General features: G+C 41.4%; 2 protein-coding genes across 2 annotated transcripts in view; one reads left to right on the top strand and one right to left on the bottom strand.

Moving 5' to 3' along the window:
• Nucleotides 1-3,925, top strand: part of phactr3 (phosphatase and actin regulator 3) — a 55,721-nt gene extending 51,796 nt beyond the window's left edge. Inside the window, exons 10-13 of the mRNA XM_022745032.1 lie at nt 1,678-1,739; nt 1,933-2,073; nt 3,248-3,324; nt 3,769-3,925. Of these exons, the coding sequence (XP_022600753.1) occupies nt 1,678-1,739; nt 1,933-2,073; nt 3,248-3,324; nt 3,769-3,784 (296 nt within the window). The 3' untranslated portion in view covers nt 3,785-3,925. The remainder of the gene's footprint in view (nt 1-1,677; nt 1,740-1,932; nt 2,074-3,247; nt 3,325-3,768) is intronic.
• An 8,495-nt stretch (nt 3,926-12,420) lies between these two features.
• LOC111221578 (protein phosphatase 1 regulatory subunit 3D-like) lies at nt 12,421-13,344 on the bottom strand. Its single transcript, XM_022745031.1, has one exon. The coding sequence runs from the start codon at nt 13,342-13,344 to the stop codon at nt 12,421-12,423; it is 924 nt and encodes a 307-aa protein (XP_022600752.1).
• Nucleotides 13,345-21,187: the final 7,843 nt, after the last annotated feature.

Genomic DNA, 21,187 nt, shown 5'->3' with positions numbered 1-21,187 from the left:
TTACACTTACATTAAGTGAATATTTCAAAGTAATACATGTTTATTACTTAAGCTACTAGTTATCATTTCTAAGATTCTTTGAAATTGTGTTTTTAAAAAAATATTTTTTATTATTACTTAGAGTACTTAGATGAACCAATATCTATCTGTACAAAACAATTAGTTCATGTCAGAAAACCTTCAAATAATCAAATAATAATTTAACAATCAATGAAACTCATCAACTATTATATGTTTCCATCTTCTCTGATGTGAGGATTTCCTGTTTTTTTTTCTGTTTGATGTTATTGTAAATTAAATATTTTGGGGTTTTAACCTGTTGTTGAGACAAAACAAGTCAATTGGAGACAATATCTTGTGCATTTTGAAATTGTGATGGACTGAAAGTATTTACTTTACTGGCGAATTCATGAAGCGCATATACCTCCACCAAGGAGTGAGAACCAGATTATTGTCTGGATCTGAAGCAAATTGTACAAAGTGGTAGATCTCAACACCACCAATATGACAGATTTTTTACATCAACATTCAAACATTTCCCGAGAAATTGACAAAAGTGTCAAAAAACACAATGTTTAGGAAAGTGATAAAAAAATGTTCCTGGATCCACCTCTTTCACCGGATCTTGCTCAATCCCTCCACCACGTTTGGTGCGAATCGGTTCAGTACGTTTTGTGTAATCCTGCTGACAAACAAAGAACCAGACACGGGTGAAAACATAATCTGCCAAATAATACGTAGATTAATCAACAATGGAACTACTACTGTATCTCTACAGACTTCAAGTCTCAGTAGGAAGTAGTTTGTTAACTGTAGCTCTGACTGTGTGTTCATGTTCTGAATCTTCCTCATCAGGACTTTTACTCACGTTCGACTCCTTAAAATTACTTTAATGCATTGTTATAGTTTTCCTTCCTCAGGGAGAAGGTGTCAGACTGTAGCACTTTAAACTGTGAAACTAGTCCCACTGTCCCTGAAAGTTCAGAACAATTATAAAACAGCCGTGTGAGGAATGAAGTCTCACATTAGCACTGAGTGCTTCTCCCGGCTGAGACGGGCCACCTGTGAGCTCTGAGCAGCTGTCTGTCTCATCACTGGCCCTGTGCAGTTCCAGAGAAACACGACCTCCTGCCATCAGGACTCTCACCATGGGCCACAGAAACATCCCCTGACAAAATAAGAGTCTTTTTTAAAAAAAAAAATGCAAAGAACTGAATGGTGTCTCCCTGTGGCGCTGCGTTCACTCAGAGAGTCAAGCGTACTCAGATGGCGACAGGTGCCAGCCTTGTTTTAAGCTGCCGAACTAGTTCAACAGCTTAAATATTTTTTGGAATGAATAAGAGAGAGAGAGAGATTAAAAATAAACTAAGTGACATCTAGTGATCCCTCTGCGGCATCTAATAAAGATAAATCCTATTAGTGCTCTAATCTGCACGTGTCTCACTCTCTAACTCACATTTGGTGCTGATCCGGAGTTGAAGTCGGCCCATGAGTCCTGACCTCAGCACGGTCACAGACTGGCTCACTCATGAGTATTGATTGTGAGGAGGATTGGACATATTAGCTCTGTTAATCTTCATCATCATCTGTCCAGTCCCAAGAAAAAGATGTCCGTCATTGTCAACATCAATGAGTTTGACCTGCTTTTTGGTGATAATATTTGTCTTGTGTCAACAGAGAGAAATGACCAGACAGAACAGGAGGAGAGGAGGGAAATCAAACAGCGGCTGAACAGAAAGGTAGGCGGTGGCTCCAGTGATTTGAGCCATTTCATAAAATGTCATCAATTTAATCCACACACCAGTCTTTAAACCAATCACAACCTTAATACCCAACCTGCTGCCGTTTTTTGATGTTTAGTTTCTATCACCGATCTCTTCAAACACGTTGATGAGAGCTACCGCTTATGACACAGTTATGTCCGTTTTCCAGTTGAACCAGCGGCCGACGGTGGACGAGCTGCGGGACAGAAAGATCCTGATCCGTTTCAGCGACTATGTGGAAGTGGCCAAAGCTCAGGACTATGACAGGCGAGCTGACAAGCCCTGGACCAGACTGTCAGCTGCTGACAAGGTAGCTAAAAAACATCTCTAGTGTTTTTAGGACTGATCAGCAACACAGGCCTTTTAAAGATTAAAATAATGAATCAGGGTCCATATTCTGACATCTGTTGATGGAATAGACCTGTGTCAGCACCACACACTAAAAGTAGGATTGTTGTGACAGTGCATTGTGCTGCATGAGGCTGCTCAGTCAGTGCCTTCAGACCTGTAGTCACGACTGCTGCTACAGTAGCTATAAGATCATCATTTTGAATTGTTTGATCCAATCATCTATCTTAATCACTGCTGATATAAGTCCAGGTCACGTTAATTTAAAGGTCCATATTTTACACTTTTCCAGTGTTTTATTTGAAGTGTTGATCCATAAGAAGATGTATTTGTGGTTTCAGGAACTAAAAACCATCTCAGTGTAGTTTCACATCTCCTCTCTCAGGCTTCTCTCTGGAGCTCTACTAACAACAGGTCGGTGAGCCAATCAGAAGAGAGGAGGCTCTGAGCCTATAAATAAATATAGCAGATTTCAGTTAAACACTCAAAAGAAACCAAATTCTGCAAGGTTGGATGGTGGGTCCAGATGGGCGGGACTAGGGGCATGACTGAGGGTGGTGATTGCTTTGTTGTGACATCACAAAGTTACAGAAGTCCTGACGGCTGGTTTTAAGGCTCAGTGTCTGAATATATGCTGTGTGCATTTCTCTGTGGACTGAACACTTTGATACTTTCACAGTATTGAAACAGAACCTAGACCTGCTTTATAATCAAACAACACATGGACATCTACCTTTATACAACATGGGACCTTTAATTAATTGTATTGTTAGAAATTGTTGTTATATACTGCTGGAAAGTACTGACAAACTGGATATAATAAATAATAGTTGGTCATATCTTCCCTTGAGGTTTTCTGTCATACGTTGTCCAGAATAATCTAATTAAATTTCATTGTATGTCTTATTAAAAAGACCTAAATTGAACTTGTCATGATCGACATTTCTAATATCACCTCCTGGCTGCCACACACATTTCTTAATCTACATAAAACCCAGTTGAGCTTACATAATCGACATCTCAACAACAGATGTTTCTGCATTTTCATAACATCCTCGTTTGAGGTTCACCACCTGAGCATCGATGTACGAGGGGGTGCACCTGGGCTCACGCTTGATGTTGCTTTTTGTTCGCAGGCGGCAATACGGAAGGAGCTGAATGAGTTCAAAAGTAATGAGATGGAAGTTCATTCTTCGAGCAAGCATCTGACAAGGTAAACGTGAACCAGTGCTGTTTTTTTTTTTTGTGTGTTCTTTTTGTCAGCTTTATTCTTAGTGGGTGATGTCTAAGGGGGTCGGTGTGACATTGTGCAAAAGCTCAGAGGTGCATTATCCAACGGTCTCACATCCATGAGTGCACACCCTGCAGAGCAGAGCTTAAATTTAGCTTCAATCAGGCCCCTTGAGATGAGAAAGTTGCACCTTTTTGCACCACCTCTCCACTATAATGAATGTCCGCACATATTTAGCTTATATTTTGCTTATGTCAAGACTGTCTGTAGCTTAAATTAGCTGAGGTTCTGCTTACGCAGGACCCCATTTCTGAGGAGAAGCCATTGGCTGCTGTTAAGAGCACCATCCATTAGGCTAATAATAGGACTCCTGATTGATGAAACCCGTTGGCCCACGCTCACTGTCCCTTCTTTTCCCTCTCACAGGTTCCACCGGCCTTAGCAAGGTTTCTTCTGTGAAGAGTTGCTGATACCTGGTTCTGTCAGTGAAGACCTTGCACGGAGTCTTCCAGCGTCCTGGCCCACAGTCAGTGGGTGTCCTGATATTTGGGTCCAGCAAACCTTGGAGGCTATGTCTCTAGAAATGGAGCTGCCGGTAGGGGGGGGGGGCGCATGCAGCAAGCTCCACTTCTTGCTCAGAGGAACAACTCCTTAACCCTCACTTCACACTTGTCAGAGGAGCAGGAAGAATCAAGGTCATGTATTCGCCATAGACAAGCAGAGACTTCTTTTTGTAAACAGACTTTTTTTTTTTTTTTTGGAAAGATGTCCTTTTGATGCCACAGGGGGGAAATGTGCATGTGACCGAGTCGACCAGTCCCACTCCAGTATCAGTAGTCACATCCCCGAGCTGTGTCTGAGTCTCACCGATTCAGTTCATGATGATTTCATATCGACAGTGTAAATGTTCTTAAAAAGAAACCTTGTCTGTGTACAAGACAAAAATCCCTTTGTAAGCACTATTTATTGTCTGCACAATACAGGTTTTCAATTTGTAACAAACTTTGTTTTGTCTTGTGTATAGTGTGATTTTGGTGTGTTTTTTAGAACCATAATTTAACATCATGGCACGGTGGAAATGGGATTTGGAAGTGTCAGAATTAGGGCAATAATTACTGACTAAGCATCATAAATGGGTTGTAATCCTATCAGTTTTATCTCAGAATGAACAAACATTTTTGTGCTTCAGTAAGCAGATAATAAAACTGTAGTTAAGTTCACCTTGTTGCATCAGATCAAGCAGCAATTAGTGCAGGCAGTGACCTGTTTCTTCATGTTATTCTCTGACAAACGAGGACAGGCATCAGTTGCAGGGCGTTAAGCAGGTTAGCCAGGTTAAAGACCCTCGTGAAAACAAGTTCACCTCACTGCGTTTTCCAATTTAGAGTGAGTTGTGTGTCTAATCACTGTTTGCAGGGGAACAGTAATGAGAGAAACAAGCCTCTGTGTGTGACTTACTGTGAGCTTGTTATTCCCAGACAAAGACATTAAAATAATGTAGGTGCACATGAGGTCGTTGTAAAGCTTCTTTCAGGAGGTCGAAGCCTCTTACCTGATATTAAATTTAAAAAAAAATAAAATAAAAAAATGAAACCAACAATAGCATGACAACATCTCTGTCAGGCACATTGGGATTGGCTCTCTCTGACATCAACATGCATGTTTTGTGAGTCACAGCCTCTGTCCTGGCCCTGGTGGAGGAGCAGATGGCTGCTCCAGTTTAAACTGTACTGTACTCCAGGACCGCTCGCTGTCTTTAGTAATGAAACCAGCAGCTATTGGCCCGAGAGCTGCGGCGACGGCTGATAGTGCCCGTCCAGGTCCAGAACAGCCCCGGGAACCTGTGGAGGTGCGTGGGAGGAACAAGGGATGCTCTCATGGGGCATGAGGGGGATATCCTGACTTCCGGGTTACCCTCAGATGCGTGAAGTCCAGGGATAAAGTCACACACACTCAACATATGTTCTGCAGTTTTGAGCCAAGTGTAACCGTGACGACTTTCTGGTTCCAAAATAGCCTTCGGATTATAAATCATGTCATATTTTGGACCATTTCCTTCCATATACTGGAAAACATTTAAGACCGGTAATTAACTGCTTGGTATAAGAATAGTACACAACGTCACTGATACTCAACAACACTGAGCACACAAGTTGTTATTTTGAATCACACATGAGCTTTTATATGAACAAATCTTTGCTTCTACAAATAAATATTCAATAATAATCAATCACATGCTCAATGAATGAATGCTGAACAAATATTACAAGTGACAGTTCTTTTATTCTAAAACACACAGGCCATAATGGTGTTTTAGTGATGTAACTCAATCACTGGGACTCATAACGATGCATCACTGTTTTACATTTCAATCCCAGCCAGTCCCCAGAGCAAACGTCACTACTGAGCATCATCTTGGCTCCTAATATGGTGCGTTGTTATATAACTACCAGCAACAAGCACAAGATGACAGCCCCCAAATAAAGGCACAGCGCTGCGAGGCCTCATGGATGTGTGCCCCGACAACAAACCGGCATGACAGCTAGGACTGTGAGTGAAGAACATCCGTACAAACAAGCGCCACGTTAGAGGCGATGGAGCCCAGGCGAGCCCCGGAGGATCCGAGAGGGGATGTTTGTTTTTGTTTCTGGTGTGACTGTAAAAGGTTCACATGATTTCAAGTGCAGAGGAGGTGATGAAGCCTCACAACACTAAGATTGTTCTTGCTGCATTGTTGTGGCTGTGCTACATGCTCATGCCTTTATCCACCATGCCTCATAATAACTGCTCCAGCAGAATAAGTCATCGTCTGTGAATCCAGTAATTACAAGCGAAATACAGACGCCAAGTACAAGAGACACCAACTGAGGGTTGCCAGGTTATGAATCCCCTCAGAGAGCTCTGAACATAATATACATTTCTTTGGGGAGTGCAGCTGCAGAAGGTTGAATCTTAGTCTCACAAATTTATTACCTGAAGACAGATGAAGCTTTCTACTGTACAATATTCTCAGTGGTGGAATGTAACATAGTACATTTACTCAGTTTTGAGGTACTTGTACACGACTGGATTGTGTCAGATTAAGATTTTACATGCAACCTGTGTGTGGAGATTATTGAGAATGATGCAGTGCTTTACTCTTAAACCAACCAGAGTAGTGTATAAAGTACCTACAATTGGCTAAACAGGTTACAACATTAAAGGAGCTATGTGTAAGTTTTGCATTAGCATTAACAGCTGTTTACTTACCAGTCTTGCCAAGAGCTTCAACCATTGTTGCATTTACAACACAGGAGGTTATAATACGTCCTCTGAGCAGCTACTTCTTCAGGGTAGAGTGGAAGCTACACTGACTCTGTATCGCAAAGTGTCAAGATGGGCCGACTGGGCAGAGGCTAGCTAGTCAGGATGCTAACTTTAGTAGAAGTAAAGAAGTGATGGAAATAGAATCGAAACGAAAGGGTTGTTTTCCACCTCTGGAGACAGCTCTTAGCCAGTAAAAGAATGAAGTTTAGATGCTGAACTCGCAATGTTTCTTTTGACTGATAAGTAAAAAGCTGTTAATGCTGATACTAGCTATGTAGCTATAGCAAAAATGTGCAGTGTAGCTCCTTTAAAATGTGCAATTTGTAAGATCTGGCCAAATCTGGCCAGAATTTTAGTTTGTTTAGAATGTTCAAAAATGAACTAACACCATCAATAGCGTCAATGTGAAGGAGCCACAGGGATGATGTCATGACCAAGACCACCATCTATTGTATTTCAGAGATATCTACTGAAATGAGCATGCTAACCAACTAGCCGCGTCCCGGACCGTGTTGTAATACCACCTAGACACACTAGATGCTGTGTGAGTCAGTGTAGTGTCTAAGAAGAGCTTCCTCCAGAACTTGAAGTTATGCTACAGCTCCCAACTAAAAACACAAAAGCTCCCGACGAACATCACAGAAACGCACAGATGTCTGAAGTGCCTAGAAACTAAAGTGATCTTTATCTCCATCCTGAAGAACTGCTCCAACAAGAAACAACGTTCAACGACAAAGAAGCAAAACACGGGGGAATGCTGGTGTGTTTTTCCATCGCAGGAGACAGCTCCGGCCGAGTAAAGAGATGAGACTTTTCTTTTAGACTGGTGAGTAACGTCTAATGTTGGTCTGTAGCGAAAAGTATCATTAGTGCAAATGACAAACACTTCAAGTGACATAAATGTATGATGTTGACTTTTTAGTGATTTAGTAGAATTTAGCCTGTTCTGCAGCTGTTGTCCAGCTAGATGCATCAGTAACTTTTTTTTACAAGCAAGATAAAGAGACTGTTTGACCTTTTCTTCTGCGTCTGGCCTCATCAATCATCAACATCCACATTGCAGTAACACCTTGGAGTATTATCCCTGCACAGATCAGATAAACTGTGATCTTTTGCACATCCTGCTCAGCAGGAGTTTTGCCAACACTTTTGTACGTTTTTTTTTCATAGTTTTATTTTTTTCTATCTATCTATGTATATTTATCTTTTTGACTGTTGCAGTATTTTACCTTTTTATTGTTATTTCCTGTTAATATGTTTATTGGATACTGCACGAAACACCAAGCCAAATATCTTGTAACTTAAAACCTACCTGGCAATAAACCTTATCTTCTGATTCTGCCTTTGTGATGATGTCATCATCCCTTCACATTCTGCTGTAGCAGACACCCATGTGTCATGCAGTATCCCCATGCCTTCATATTTTTATTTGTAATTAAAAACATACTGTTTGTATTACAAGTACTCATAATTTGTTTCAGTGCTATCAACAATTTTAACTATCAACAATAAATGCACATTTAAATAATAAATTATAAGGAACATGGGGAAAACAACAACATGATTAACTGGACAGGGGTGAAGAGGTGAAATGCTGCCCCCTATGGAGGTGGATCAAGTAGCACGATCTTACACATTATACCTTTTTAAGAAATCATGTTTTTACAATACAATAATACGACTCTAAATTGCCCGTAGGTGTGAATGTGAGTGCATGTGAGCCTTGTGATAGATGACATGTCCCAGATGACTCCAGGCTCCACACAACCCTAATGGGATGAGCAGTATGGATAATGAATGAATATTATATTACTGTAACAGGAGTGTTTCTGCATAATGAGTACTTTTGAATTTGATAGTTTAAGTACATTTTACACATACAATACAAACAGTATATATACAGCACCAGTCAAAAGTTTGGACACACATAAGGATATATAGTAACATTTTGACATGTTACTTGTACTTCTTCCACCACTGGTGATAGGATGATGTAGAAAAACAGCCCATAACCTTCATACTTTATAACAGTATTGCAATTTAACTGATGATGGTAAGCACATCTAAAGGACTGATATTTAAATTTCAAATAGGAGGAAAAATAAAACATTTAAGTTGCAAGCTGTTGAAACAAACAGTGGAGGAGTAAGTTAGTACTTTACCTTCTAATTTTGAGGTACCTTCTTTGGGTATTTTAATTTGACGCTACTTTCTACTTATACTCCAGGAAATGATTGTACCATCCCACTACATTAATTTGACAGCTACAGATACTTCAGGTTAAGATTTTATACTCAGAGCATAAAATCATCGTATAAAATGTGAAGTATTTATTTAAAGTAAGTAAAATGCTCCTCTGTAAATACATTAGTTAAAGTTGCTCTACTTTAAGCACCTACAGCATTAAAATGCTTCTTATATTACAATGCACAAGTAATAACGATCAACTAATATAATTAATTAATTAATATTTAATAATACAACAGACCAGGGATATGGTATTTTTACATTGCAAGGCTTCTCTTACTTAATTCTGGAACTGGATACTTCACCAATGGAAACAAAAATCACATTCTTGTTGTATTTCAAATGGAAATGTAGGAGCTTAGATTTGAGCAATGGCGCCATCTCATGTCCCGTAACTGCAACAACTGACTGCTTCAATATTACAGTGAGAGGTCATTGGGCAAATAGTATAGTTGCTATCAGTCATCCATGTACATGCATATTTTTTTGAACAAATCAAGAAATTCAAATCATGGCTAAACAGACCCCAAACCATAGTGTATCTTTTTAACCATTGAATATAAATTATATTCACATTGATGCAAACTGAAAATGTGGGACTATACACTCCTATGTTCACAGAAATGATGGATGTAACATAAATAATGACGTAATTATCAGGATTATAAGGACCTGCAGTTGTGAAAGAAGTCAGATCCTTTCCTTCAGTGAAAGTATCAATACCACAGAGCAAAAATACTCAATTACAAGTGAAAGTCCTCTAAAGTTTCACTTAAGTAAAAGTGCATCACTATCAGAAAAATGGAATTAAAACATCAAGAATACAAGTACTCATCATCCAGAATGGTCTTTTACTATATAATATTATTGAATTTTTATGACCCTTTGTGACCATTTTAAGCTTTTTTAGATAGAAATCTTGTTTTGATTTAAGAACTTTCTAGAAATGGGTGTGAGGATCTTAAAATAAAAAAGGGTGAGGGATCAAGAGAAATGACACCTTATTCTAGAAAATTCATAAAATGACTCACAGCCTCAATTATCTTAGTTATTTTCCACCACTGATGATTTATAATAAACTACACACTGTGCCTGTAATGAGTAATTCTATTATTTTTTTAGTTTTCTCTAATTGGTGTGTGATCTATAAAAGGCCTGACATGCTCAGTTAGTTTTTGGGTGGTCGGATGGCTGCTATCATGTTTAAAGTATGCCATACAGTTGCAGTGACTGATGCAGATGGAAGAATGCCCTCCTATGAGCCAAACGTCACAGCCTGCCAGAGAGTCCACTGGAATCTGGGCTCTCGTATCAGTGGAAACTTTTTGGTTAAAGGTCAGTTACTGCCACGAATCTAAAAGGACCCGGTCACAGTGGAACAGACGAGCTAACACTGCCCCCCGTAATCCTCCTAACACCAAACAAGCTCCAGAAGAATGAGGTCAAGCCCTGTTGGTCACTGCAGAAAGTAAACAAGCTGCTCAGGTTTCTAACAGATCATTAAGTCTTTTCCATTTGCATGAAATCAGCAAAGAATATGGATTTGTTGCCTTGTGCAATTCTGTGTTAAGACACAACAACTGTGTTTTTTCTAACTCAAACTGTCAATCATTAAATTGGGTCACCAGACTTACTGAAGAGCAAAGTGAGCAAATTCTTTTGTAGGTCTGTACAGAGGTGGCAGGGATTTAATCTAAATAAAAGCCCAGCAGGAACACAGCAGCCTCCCATGGCCTCAAACAGGCTGGAATATTTTAAAGGGTTACTCCATCAATTTTACACATGAAGTTCAGTTTACTTGTCATGAGGCGCTGTCATCAGGGGCATCTGTGTTTTAAACCGGAGGTGTGGAGTTTGACAGAAGTGGCTGTGAGAAATGCAGGAGGATATGGTTTTAAGCTTGACTGATATTAGCGACTAAAAGCGACAGATTTGACTTTGACCATTCAGTTTTTTTTATCAGTCTTGTGAGTCCCTGAACTTTGTGGAAATGCAACACTGAGTAACTGTGTAACCCTCTAAGAGTGAGCTACAGAACAGATGTGTGGTGAAGCTAAACAGATGTTGGTGTTTCGCTTTACCCATATAATGTATTATATCAAACCATTGTTGTTAAATTATCAAGCTGAGGTCTTTGTTTACAAAATCTCTGGCCCTTGTGTTTCTAGGAGTAAAAGTGTTACATTTGATTGCTTCCTATTTCCTTTTTCCTATTTCCAGCATCATCTAATCAGAGGTTGGAGGAAGTATTCAGATCTTTACTTCAAGACTAGTCTTGCAGATCTATCTCCACAGCCCTGTGTCAGCGCTGGAGAATGGTCTGCCTGCACGCATAATCATTCTGCTACAGGGAATGGCTTGTTTGCATTTCTTTAAACCAAACAAAATCATCTGAGCCCGGGATGCAGCAACAGTGCCCCTGCATAATAGTGTCGGAGGGGAACTTGATTTAGTGAAACATTTGCACGTGCAGAGGGGAGCACTGTCAATAAAGCAGCCGATTCCCAGCAAAGAAAACACCACAAAAAAACAGCAAAGATGTATGTCAATTGTGTGATTACACAATTCAAATCTTGCCATATTCAGCGCGCAGGTTGCAGCTCAGGGGTTGTTATTTCCTGTAGCGAAGGGGATTTTGAAAACAGTAAAAGGCAGGGGAAGTGGGAGGGGAGGAGATTGCCACTTGGAGTAGGCGCAAGTGGAAGGCTTTATACCTTCAGCCTACATCCAGTGAGTCAGACTTCAAGAGTAACTTAACAGAAGGCGGAAAAGCACTGATTTGTTGCCCTCTCTGCTTGAAGGTTTCTTGCTTGTTTCACCTCTCAGGATGAGGTATGGTTAGGTGTGGCCTGAAAAGTGCTTTGTCACCTGTGACCACACCCAACAGTGACATCATGGTGCCCTGGGGTACACTTCTACATCACTGTCCCAAGATGAGCTGGTCAACCACCAGGGGACAGCAAAAAAAACATATAATTTCAGGAGGTGTTAACTAACCCTTTAAGTGAAAGTAATAATACTGTAAGCACTGTGATACCTCATTACAAGAAAATGTCCTGAATTCAAAGTTTACAGTGCATGCAATGTACACAAAGTATCAAAAGTAAAAGTACATCAAGCAGCAGGTCAGTGTAATTATATTATGTGATTATCATTACTCATGCATTAGCATATAAGTATCATTTTGATGTTGTAGCTGGTTAAGGTGCAGTTTATTTTAATTCTTTAACTTAATACAAAGGTGTCATTTATAACAATACTTGATATTTTGTATCCTGATTGTGTTTTACATTTAACATTTGAATCTGGAAATGAAGTACAGCTGTCAGATACATGCAGTGAAATCAAGTGTACAAGATGGAAATACTCAAGTAAAGTACCTACAATTATACTAATTTAGACAACTGAAATAAATTCTACCACTGCTTATGATGAAGTAAGGAAATACTGGTAATAGTTACTGTACAGTGTTTTCAGTGTCACCCCTATCTGTGTGCAGGTGTTAGAGCTCCCCTGTGTGGACACTCAGGTAAAATGCAGCATGCTGTCCTCACACTCTCTTGGCACAGTCACCTTGTAGCTGTGGCATGACAGTTTGTAATTTTGCCCATTGTTGTTATCCCAGTAGTCAGATCCTCTTACGTGGTAGCAGATGGCAAATTCCAAGATCGCCCCTGGCTCCAAAATGAAAGGTGGGACTGGCAGACGAAATCTGAAAGTATCTGTGTCTGGAGAGTTGCTCTCCTCGCAGCTCCCACTTGATACCCAGACCGCTGTTGTATCCGTGTGCGCTCTCCAGTTGGTGAAAGAGTAGTGCACTGTGACCTCTTTCTCATAAGCTAAATTAAGTACTTGTATAGTGCCTGTTATTCCCTGCTCTGAACACACAACCTGCTGCAGACACACACTCTGAGTGCAGAGAAGCTTCAGGAAGTCTGGCTGAGCTCCCATATTTTCCGGGAAACAAGGTTTGAAGTAAGGCAGGGACAGCTCCAATGACCTCCCGAAAGCCAGTTCAGAGTTCATCAGTAGTCTGAACATAACATGTTGGGGAATCAGGGGGTGCTCTTGCACTTTGAAGACCTTAACTTCCTCTAACTCCAAGCCCAGTGAGTCCACAAAGCGTACCTGCAGGCTCCTGAGTTCTTTATTCCTCTCTGCAGACGAAGGAAGAGACTGTGCTCGTCTCCTCATGATCGTCTTGACCGGAGGATCGCTTGGCGCATTGGGCTTTACACTGGGTTCCTGTACTGAGGGAGTTCTCGGACCTGGAGGACGGATCCGAACAGGAGCTTTGGGAGGTTGCGGCTTGGGATCATAAATGTCCCGAAGACGGATGGTGGTGTTTTTAGTGGTGGATATGCTGCTGGAGCCATTGATGAACTGAAGCTGGATCCCTTTCTTCTCACCAGAGCTCCTCTGCTGCCATTTATCACAACTCCCAGCCATGTTCGCCACATACAATCACCTTGAGAAACAAACCAACCGATGCATAACCTAATCATTTGGTTTTTCACACAGTACATGCAAATGTCTATGTTACAATCACCAATTTCTAGATAAAACAGCAGTCATGACAAGACCATTAGGTAAATGCTTAAAATCAAAATCAATGCAAAAGTTTAAAACATGTTCAAGAAGGACCGAACCTTTACAGCAGACTTCCTCTCTTGTTGGGCTGGTGTCTTGTATTGACCTTGCTCACTGTAGGGAAGCTGCTATGAACCCAACTGCAAGTAGATGACGGACACGAGGAAAGGGCCTCTGCCAGCAATGCCAGTAACATGCCACAGGAAGCCAAGCACAACATCTTGAGCAAAAAAAAAATGAAGCTACTACATGCTGCCAACAGCAGATGATCTGGTAAAATAAGACCAGAATCTACCTACGAAACCATCAGTGACTGCACTGACAACCAGACCTGGAAACAAACTGTAATCTATGGCTCTCACACTTGGAGCTCAGCCCTTGACATATAACATGAGACCATAACTGGGGATGGGAGGTGTAGTGAATATTTATAGCAGGTAGTGGTGGGCTGTGCCTCTGTTCATTGAAGATGCCTGTCTTGCTTCTTTATAGTTACTGGCCTGAAATACCCAACTGGTTACAGGGTTAAAATGGGTGGAACCTACTGTCAGGCTGCTATCTATTTACAGAATTACTGCTGTCTTGATTTACAGCTGCGTCTACGCCAAAATGTTTTCATTTTAAAACCCCATCCAGGCTACCGTTTTAGCTCTGTATCAGAAATAATGTACATCCATACTAACACACCTGAAAACGCATATCACATGATCATTCATGTACACTGGGCATGCACATGCCGGTGTACAGATAAGCAGATTGTGTGCTCTGCAGTTAGTTGCAGAAAATACCACGAAGAGGAAACAGCAACGACAGTTGTAGCATTAAAATGCTGAAATAAACTGCTCAACAGCTGCTAGCAATGACAACAAGGTCAGTAATGCTTGAAAATCCTTTTCCATGTTGCATTCACCACGGATAGTTTCCAAAGGCCAGTCCACACTAAAAAAGCAACAGAGTTTCCGCACTAAAACGGGACCAGCAGCATTTCCAAAAGTCTTTGCTCTAGGGGCTTGAAAACTCCACAGTAGTGTGGACGGCAGATGTGAAATTAGCAAAAGTGAAAAGTGTGGATGTAGTCACAGAAAAACTAACAATTCAACAAAAAAAGCAAAATAAAAACTTAAAAACTACCTCTGTGAAATGTATCATTTATAATTGTTGACAGTGAGCCACTGTTTAGTTTTTTTTTTTAATGTTTTGTATTGTTTTGCATTAATTGCAAGATATTGTGAGACATGTTTTTGTCATGGTTTGCCCTGATGGACAATTTATGTTTGAGCTTTGGGACTTTTATATTTGGATATTTGTTTCATTTCCTGTTTTATTTTGTATTACTTCCCTTGTGTGTTGTGTGGTAATTCACTTCCTGTGTTTGTCCCGTTTCCCTCCTTGTAGATTGTCTGCCCCGCCCTAATGTATTTCACCTGTGTCCAGTTACCCTTGCCGTCCCTGTGTGTCTTAAGTCTCTGTGCTGCCCTTTGTCTTTGTCAGTTCATCCTTCTTGTTTTCCCTAGTGTCTCTGCTCCTGTTCTTTCAGTATTTGGATTTTTGGTTGTACACTTGTTTTGTTTTTGTGTTCCCCTGTTCTATCTTGTTTTCCTACATTTTGGATTTTGAGTTCTCAACATTTTCACTGGTTTTGTGGGTTTCCTTTTGTTATTCTACCCCCTTTTTGGATTGTCTTCATTTGGGTCCAACTCTGCAAAACCTGACAGTTTTGTCTTCTAGGGGAAAAATGAAATGGACACATTATGAGCCGTATTCATTTTTTTTTTCTGCTGCCCATTCTCCACCTCACTCTTTAGGTTACACACCTTTCTGGTATTTTTGCAACTAGTTTGTTTGGGAAACAGACGAGCCTACGGTGGCCCTGAGAGCGTCTGTGTATTTGCATGTGCTGTGTTTTTGCAGGGCATGTGTTGTCAAATTGATGAAGATGTTTTCTGAATTTGCAGCGTGTTTGTGTCTTTGCGTGTGTTTTCTGAAGTTGCAGTTCGTTGAGCTCTCAGGGCCACCGTACAAGCCTCCCACAGCTTTCCGAACAAACGTGAATCATTTCAAACACTTGTCTTGAGTCTGACCGAAAGTAAATACAAAATGTGGCCGCTGAGAAATCACAATTAATCGAAATAACATTATCAATCAGAACACACGCACACAAAACTCAAAGCTTTCAGAAAAATGACCATGGACTGTTTTTTTTTTATAAACTCCTAAATAATCTATGTATGTGTGTATGTTCTTTTATGTCAACGTAAAATAAAAATGGTCCTACCTCCTCTGGCAGTGGAGTACCATCATCTGTCGGCCTCCCTTCTAATAGGGAGGGGATTGCTTCTAATAGGATTGCTTCTCCCTCTGTTGAAGCAATGTCAGTTTGATCTGCTCCTCAGCTAGAGAGATCTGTGTCTCTGCTCTCTCCGTCTCCTTCCTCACTACATCCCCAGAACCGTCTTGATCCTTTGGGTCCTTTGCAAGACGTCATATGGGGCGGTTCCACCCCTGAAGAGTGGGGGTCCTCTTGCTGGTTTCGGGGGGCCGCCTGAAGAGTGGGGGCCATCCTGTGGACGTTGGGGGTCGCCTGAACTGTGAGGGTCCCCCTGCAGTTGGGGATTGGCATGCTGTGCCTCAAGGTTCAGGATAAAGAGCACACAGTCCAGATTCACCACCTTGTGAGACTGACTGAATGCCATGGAGCGCCTCAGACCTTTTTCCTCCAATGATGTCTAGAACAACATCAGTAAACTCACCCCGCTTATATTGCTTCCTGTTTTAGGGTTGTGAGACTCAGTATTGTCCTTTGTGGCCTTCTGTTTTAGATTTTTCCAGCGCAGTTTCACCTGTTCCAGAGTTCTTAATTCCCCACTCCCTGCGGAATTGACACTGTTGGTTACTCTCTTTCAAATGTTAGTTTTCATCTTGGATGTTACTGTTTTGTCAAATTTAGCAATCAGAGAGACATAATGTGCCCTCACACCATCCAGGAAGGCGTGTGTTTGCGCTTCTGTGCATGTGGATCCTTCTATCAAGTCATTGGAGATTGTGTGTGTGTGTGTGTGTGTGTGTGTGTGTGTGTGGTACAGACTGTCTTCTGCATTAGCCAGCCTTGTCAACCAGTTTGTCAAGTTTCCAAGGGATCCAGAAGACACCAGGCAGATCAAGCGCAAGTTCTTTAAAATGAGGAGGATGCCAAACACTGTCAGGGTGATAGACTGCACTCATGTTCACATCCAAGCACCCCATGAAAGGGAATGAGAGTTTGTTAAAACAGGAAAGGGCGGCACAGCATCAATGTACAACTTGTGGCAAATGCAGACCTCCACATCACTAACTGTGTTGTTAAATGGCCAGGATCGGTCCATGATGCAAGGATCTTGAGGGAGAGCCATATTTTTAGATTATTATTATTAGACACCTCCAACAGAATCCCCCAGATGGCAGCGCATATCTACTCTTACCATGGCTGATGACACCCTTTCCCATCTCCCAGCAACGATGCAGAGGACAGATTTAATGGTGCTCATAGAGGATCGAGGAGCTTAATTTAACGGCTAAATTGGGTGCTGAGGAGGCGCTTTGCGTGCCTGAACTACCTACGCGTGTAGCCCCACATTCTCGCCTGCATCGTGCTTCATAACGTCGCTGAAAAACGTTCCTCACTGTGATGCTGGGCCCAGGGGGGGGGGCATCACAAATCAGTATTTGGGCGCGGCTCAGCTGCTCACCTGGTAGAGCGCATAACACAAAGCCTTAGTCCTACCCACAACAGCCGGGGTTCATTCCGACCTGATTGCCTGCATGTCATGCTTTCTCTCTCTCTCTCCCTGACTTTCCTGTGTCTCTCTCTCTCTCTCTGTAGCGATCTGAATAAAGGCCTAAAAATAACTTTTAAAAATCTGTGATTCTCCGAAGATTGTCGGCGGACACACGATGTCTAGTAGTAGCTGGAAACTGAGACTGCTTACCTTTGATTCTTTAATAAATTATGAACCAGACATTCAGGAGGTTTTTGCCAGCAGCCGAGTAATGGCCCATGCCTATGCCTGTGCACTGTATCGCCACGGGCCCCACCACTGCCCTCTGCCTCAGCAGTGACTCTGGCACTTCCAGAGATTTGATGTCACTTTGGATCACTGGATTCACTGCACTGGAGAACTGTGCGTGACACCATGAACTCTTCAACAAGGCCACTGATGGGTAGGTGCAGGATGTTACGAGCGCCATACAGAGCAGCAATGCTCAGACTGCGGGGTAGGCCTAGCCATCTTTGCAAAGTAGCTGCTGAAGTTTTAGTTTCTCTTCACTCACTTCACTGTAATGAGCACATGACCAGACTCACAGCTTAAGTCACAGTATCTGCACCATTACACATAGATAGTATCTGCACCGTCCGTGGGCGTGTTATGGTATTGCATGTGCAGACCTCGAATATGTTGATTAATCGCTTCACATAAGTTAAAAAAAAGTAGTCGGACCAAAGGCTTTTTTATGCCTTCTAATAAACTAACCCCTGCTTGTTCTTCTCATGTATCTGCATGTATTGAATCAAAGAGGTCATTTAAAAACACTTACTGACGTTCTGAAGGAACTAAAGAATATTTAGCCATCTGGATGAAAAAATATTGTGTTCAAATGATAAAAAAAAAGATTTTAATCTGTTAAGTTGGACCTCTGTGACAGAATCAGAACATTAGCAGCTTGATGTCGACCTGGACAAAGCGTCAATACTTGAGGAACAGTGTAACCTCTGTCCCATCAGGGCAGCTTTTACAGTTCTACATCCATACATCACCTGACCTCTCACAGGAGCCATCTTCAACAGACTGACTGTCAACATGATGTGCGTGTGTGCGTGCGTGCGTGCGTGCATGCGTGTGTGCGTGTGATGGGTCCTGTTACTAACTGGTCTAAATGTAAACTGATAGTTTAAGTGACTCTTATTTTTATTTCATCAGTTGACCGTGTGCATACGAGCCCTTGGCGCCTGACAGATGCAATTTGTCAGAGATTGAATCATGCACACATGAAGAAGCAGTCCTCTAGAGCCGGCCACAGAAACCAAACTCTTTGGTTAGCGTCGGGGTCCAATAGTATTTTATCAAACCTGAAACAAGTATCAAATCCACTTACCCACTTGTCAGCACCAGGTATGAAATCTCCTGGGAAAACGAAGACTCGATTTACAGCACACCTGAAGTGCATCTGCCTTTGTGCAACCAACGCAACAGCTGATACATTTCAGACACTACTTGGATGTTAATTTGCTGCATAATTATGCGCCGGATATTCACAATAATTATCTCTGCCACATAAACAAACACCAGAGCATCTGCATCACGTGTGAGACAAAATACATTAGAATAAACGTTATCCTACAAAACGGCAAGTTTTATGCATCTTTTATGTACATTTATGTACTGTGTCTATTTTAATTGTGACGTCATGGAGGCTACGTCCATCTTTATCTAAAGTCTATGATGATTTGTTTTTTTTTATATTATAATAAACATCACATGAATCTGTCCAAGAGAGACAGAGAGAATCACGAGGGCAGCGCGTGCAGGTTAAGTAACTAGTTAAGTAACTGTCCTAAATCCAGCTGGAGCATATTTTTCATGACCTCATTTCACACCTCAATTTGGCTCATTGCAGAGCTGACTGACCATCGTTATTACAGGTGACTTTTACCAAGCTACAATAGTAGGCTGCAAACTGTTAGCTGTGGTTGGCCTGCCGTGCGTCACTCAGAGAACAGTCAGCCAATCAGAAGAGACGCTCTGAGCCTGACCAGCTTGTTGTTACTAGAGCTCCAGAGAGAAGCCTGAGAGAGGAGATGTGAAACTACACTGAGATGGTTTTTGGTTCTTAAAACCACAAATATATCTTCTTATGGATCAACACTTCAAATAAAACACAGGAAAAGTGTAAAATATGTGACCTTTAAATGATCAGATTCATGAATGGCACACAGCTCATTCTTCACTATCATTAGCCTCAGTATACATCAGTACAGTACATCTCCATTTGCAGAGCTGCTGTTATTAAAAATCCTCCAGTATCAAAGAAAATGCTGCTCTGCACTAGACCTGTAACCCAGGTGCTCCACCACCACATCACTGTGACAAAAAGCTGATGAAAAGCTGCTCCTTCATCACTGTGTCTGTAACAGGGAGCAGCACCATCATGAGGCCAAACTGGGAGAAGACAACATAACCTGCTGTCACCTCCAGCAGACAGTGTATTCAGAAAGTATTCAGACCGCTTCAAGTTTTTACATTTTCTGTTGCAGATAAAATAAAATGAAAATAAAGAATAATTTTCCCCTCATCAACTCACTCAATTCCCAATAATGGCAAAATGAAAACAGAAGTTCACAAAGGTTTTGCAAATTTATTAAAAAGCAAAAACTGACATATCACGTTGACACAAGTATTCAGACCCTTTGCTGTGGCTCTTGAATTTCAGTTCCTGTTCCTCCCGTTTCTCTTGATCGTCTTTGAGATGTTTCTACATCTTGATTGGAGTTCACCTGTGGTAAAATCAGCTGATTGGACATGATTTGGAAAGGCACACACCTGTCTATAACAAAGACACGAGGAGGAGGGAACTGCCTGCTGAGACAGGATTGTGTCGAGGCACAGATCAGGGAAAGGACACACAAAACAAAAGTTCTGCTGCATTGAAAGTTCAGTGGCCTCCATCATTCTTAAATTGAAGAAGTTTGGAACAACCAGGACTCTTCCTAAAGCTGACTGCCAAACTGAGCAATCACGGTAGAAGGGCCTTGGTAAAAGAGGTGACCAAGACCCCGCTGGTCACTCTGATCCTGTGTGGAGATGGGAGAAACTTCCAGATATATACGCACACACGGGTCCTAAATACACAGACTCAAAGAACAGCAACATTAAAATCAGGGTTTACTTAGTCAGACATCCACAGGTTAAACAGGTAAAGGGCTAAGGCAGGCAGATTCAGGAAAAACAAGAGGGCTGCAAGGCTACGACTTGGAGACATGATACACAGTGTGACAAATGACAAGGCTACCATGAGTGAGAAAGGTTTCCCAAATCTGAATCTGTGTTAAAGAGTCTCTGGCTTCTCTGGGATAATCTGTTCCAGATTTGACCAGTTTGATAGTGTATGGTAAAGTGGTTTTTTGATGTGGACCTGGTCCAATGTGGTGTAGGTGCAAGAAAGAATGAAATCTTGCTTGCAGAATCACAAATAGAATAAAGGTTTCACAAATTTGAAAGTGGGTTTCAGACACACCGTCACAACAGTAAGAGGTGCCACACAGCTCTGTAAATTCAATTTCCCTGTCCTACCATTGTTTTTTTTAAGTGCAGACTGGGATTATTACAACATAGGCACTGATTGCTTAATCACTTTTATTTTTGTTTGATTGTAGCTCATTACTCACATTTGCACTTTGCACTCACAAATTTGGAGTTTAACCTGAATATTCTTTTAAAACAGTCAGATGGTCCTGCTGAGACCTGTCAGGAGAAATGGAGCAGAGATGTAAGACCCTCTGAGAGACGATGGAAGTCAGAAACTAAATGACAGAAAGAATAATGTGGAGGAAAAGAAGAAATGAGTGTGAGTGAAAGAGAGAGAGCTGAGGAGGGAAAGGATGGACAAGAGCCTGCTGTGATTCCAGCTGGACATCATGGTGGGTTTTTTTTAACTTACATTTCTTTGT

Source organism: Seriola dumerili, unplaced genomic scaffold (assembly GCF_002260705.1).
Source record: "Seriola dumerili isolate Sdu_G_001 unplaced genomic scaffold, Sdu_1.0 BDQW01000088.1, whole genome shotgun sequence".
Taxonomy (NCBI): domain Eukaryota; kingdom Metazoa; phylum Chordata; class Actinopteri; order Carangiformes; family Carangidae; genus Seriola; species Seriola dumerili.
This window is presented reverse-complemented; position numbering and strand designations above follow the sequence as displayed.

What these genes read in the sequence shown, in the direction of transcription:
- LOC111221578 (XM_022745031.1), bottom strand. Translation starts at nt 13,344, where the DNA reads ATGGCTGGGAGTTGTGATAAATGGCAGCAGAGGAGCTCTGGTGAGAAG.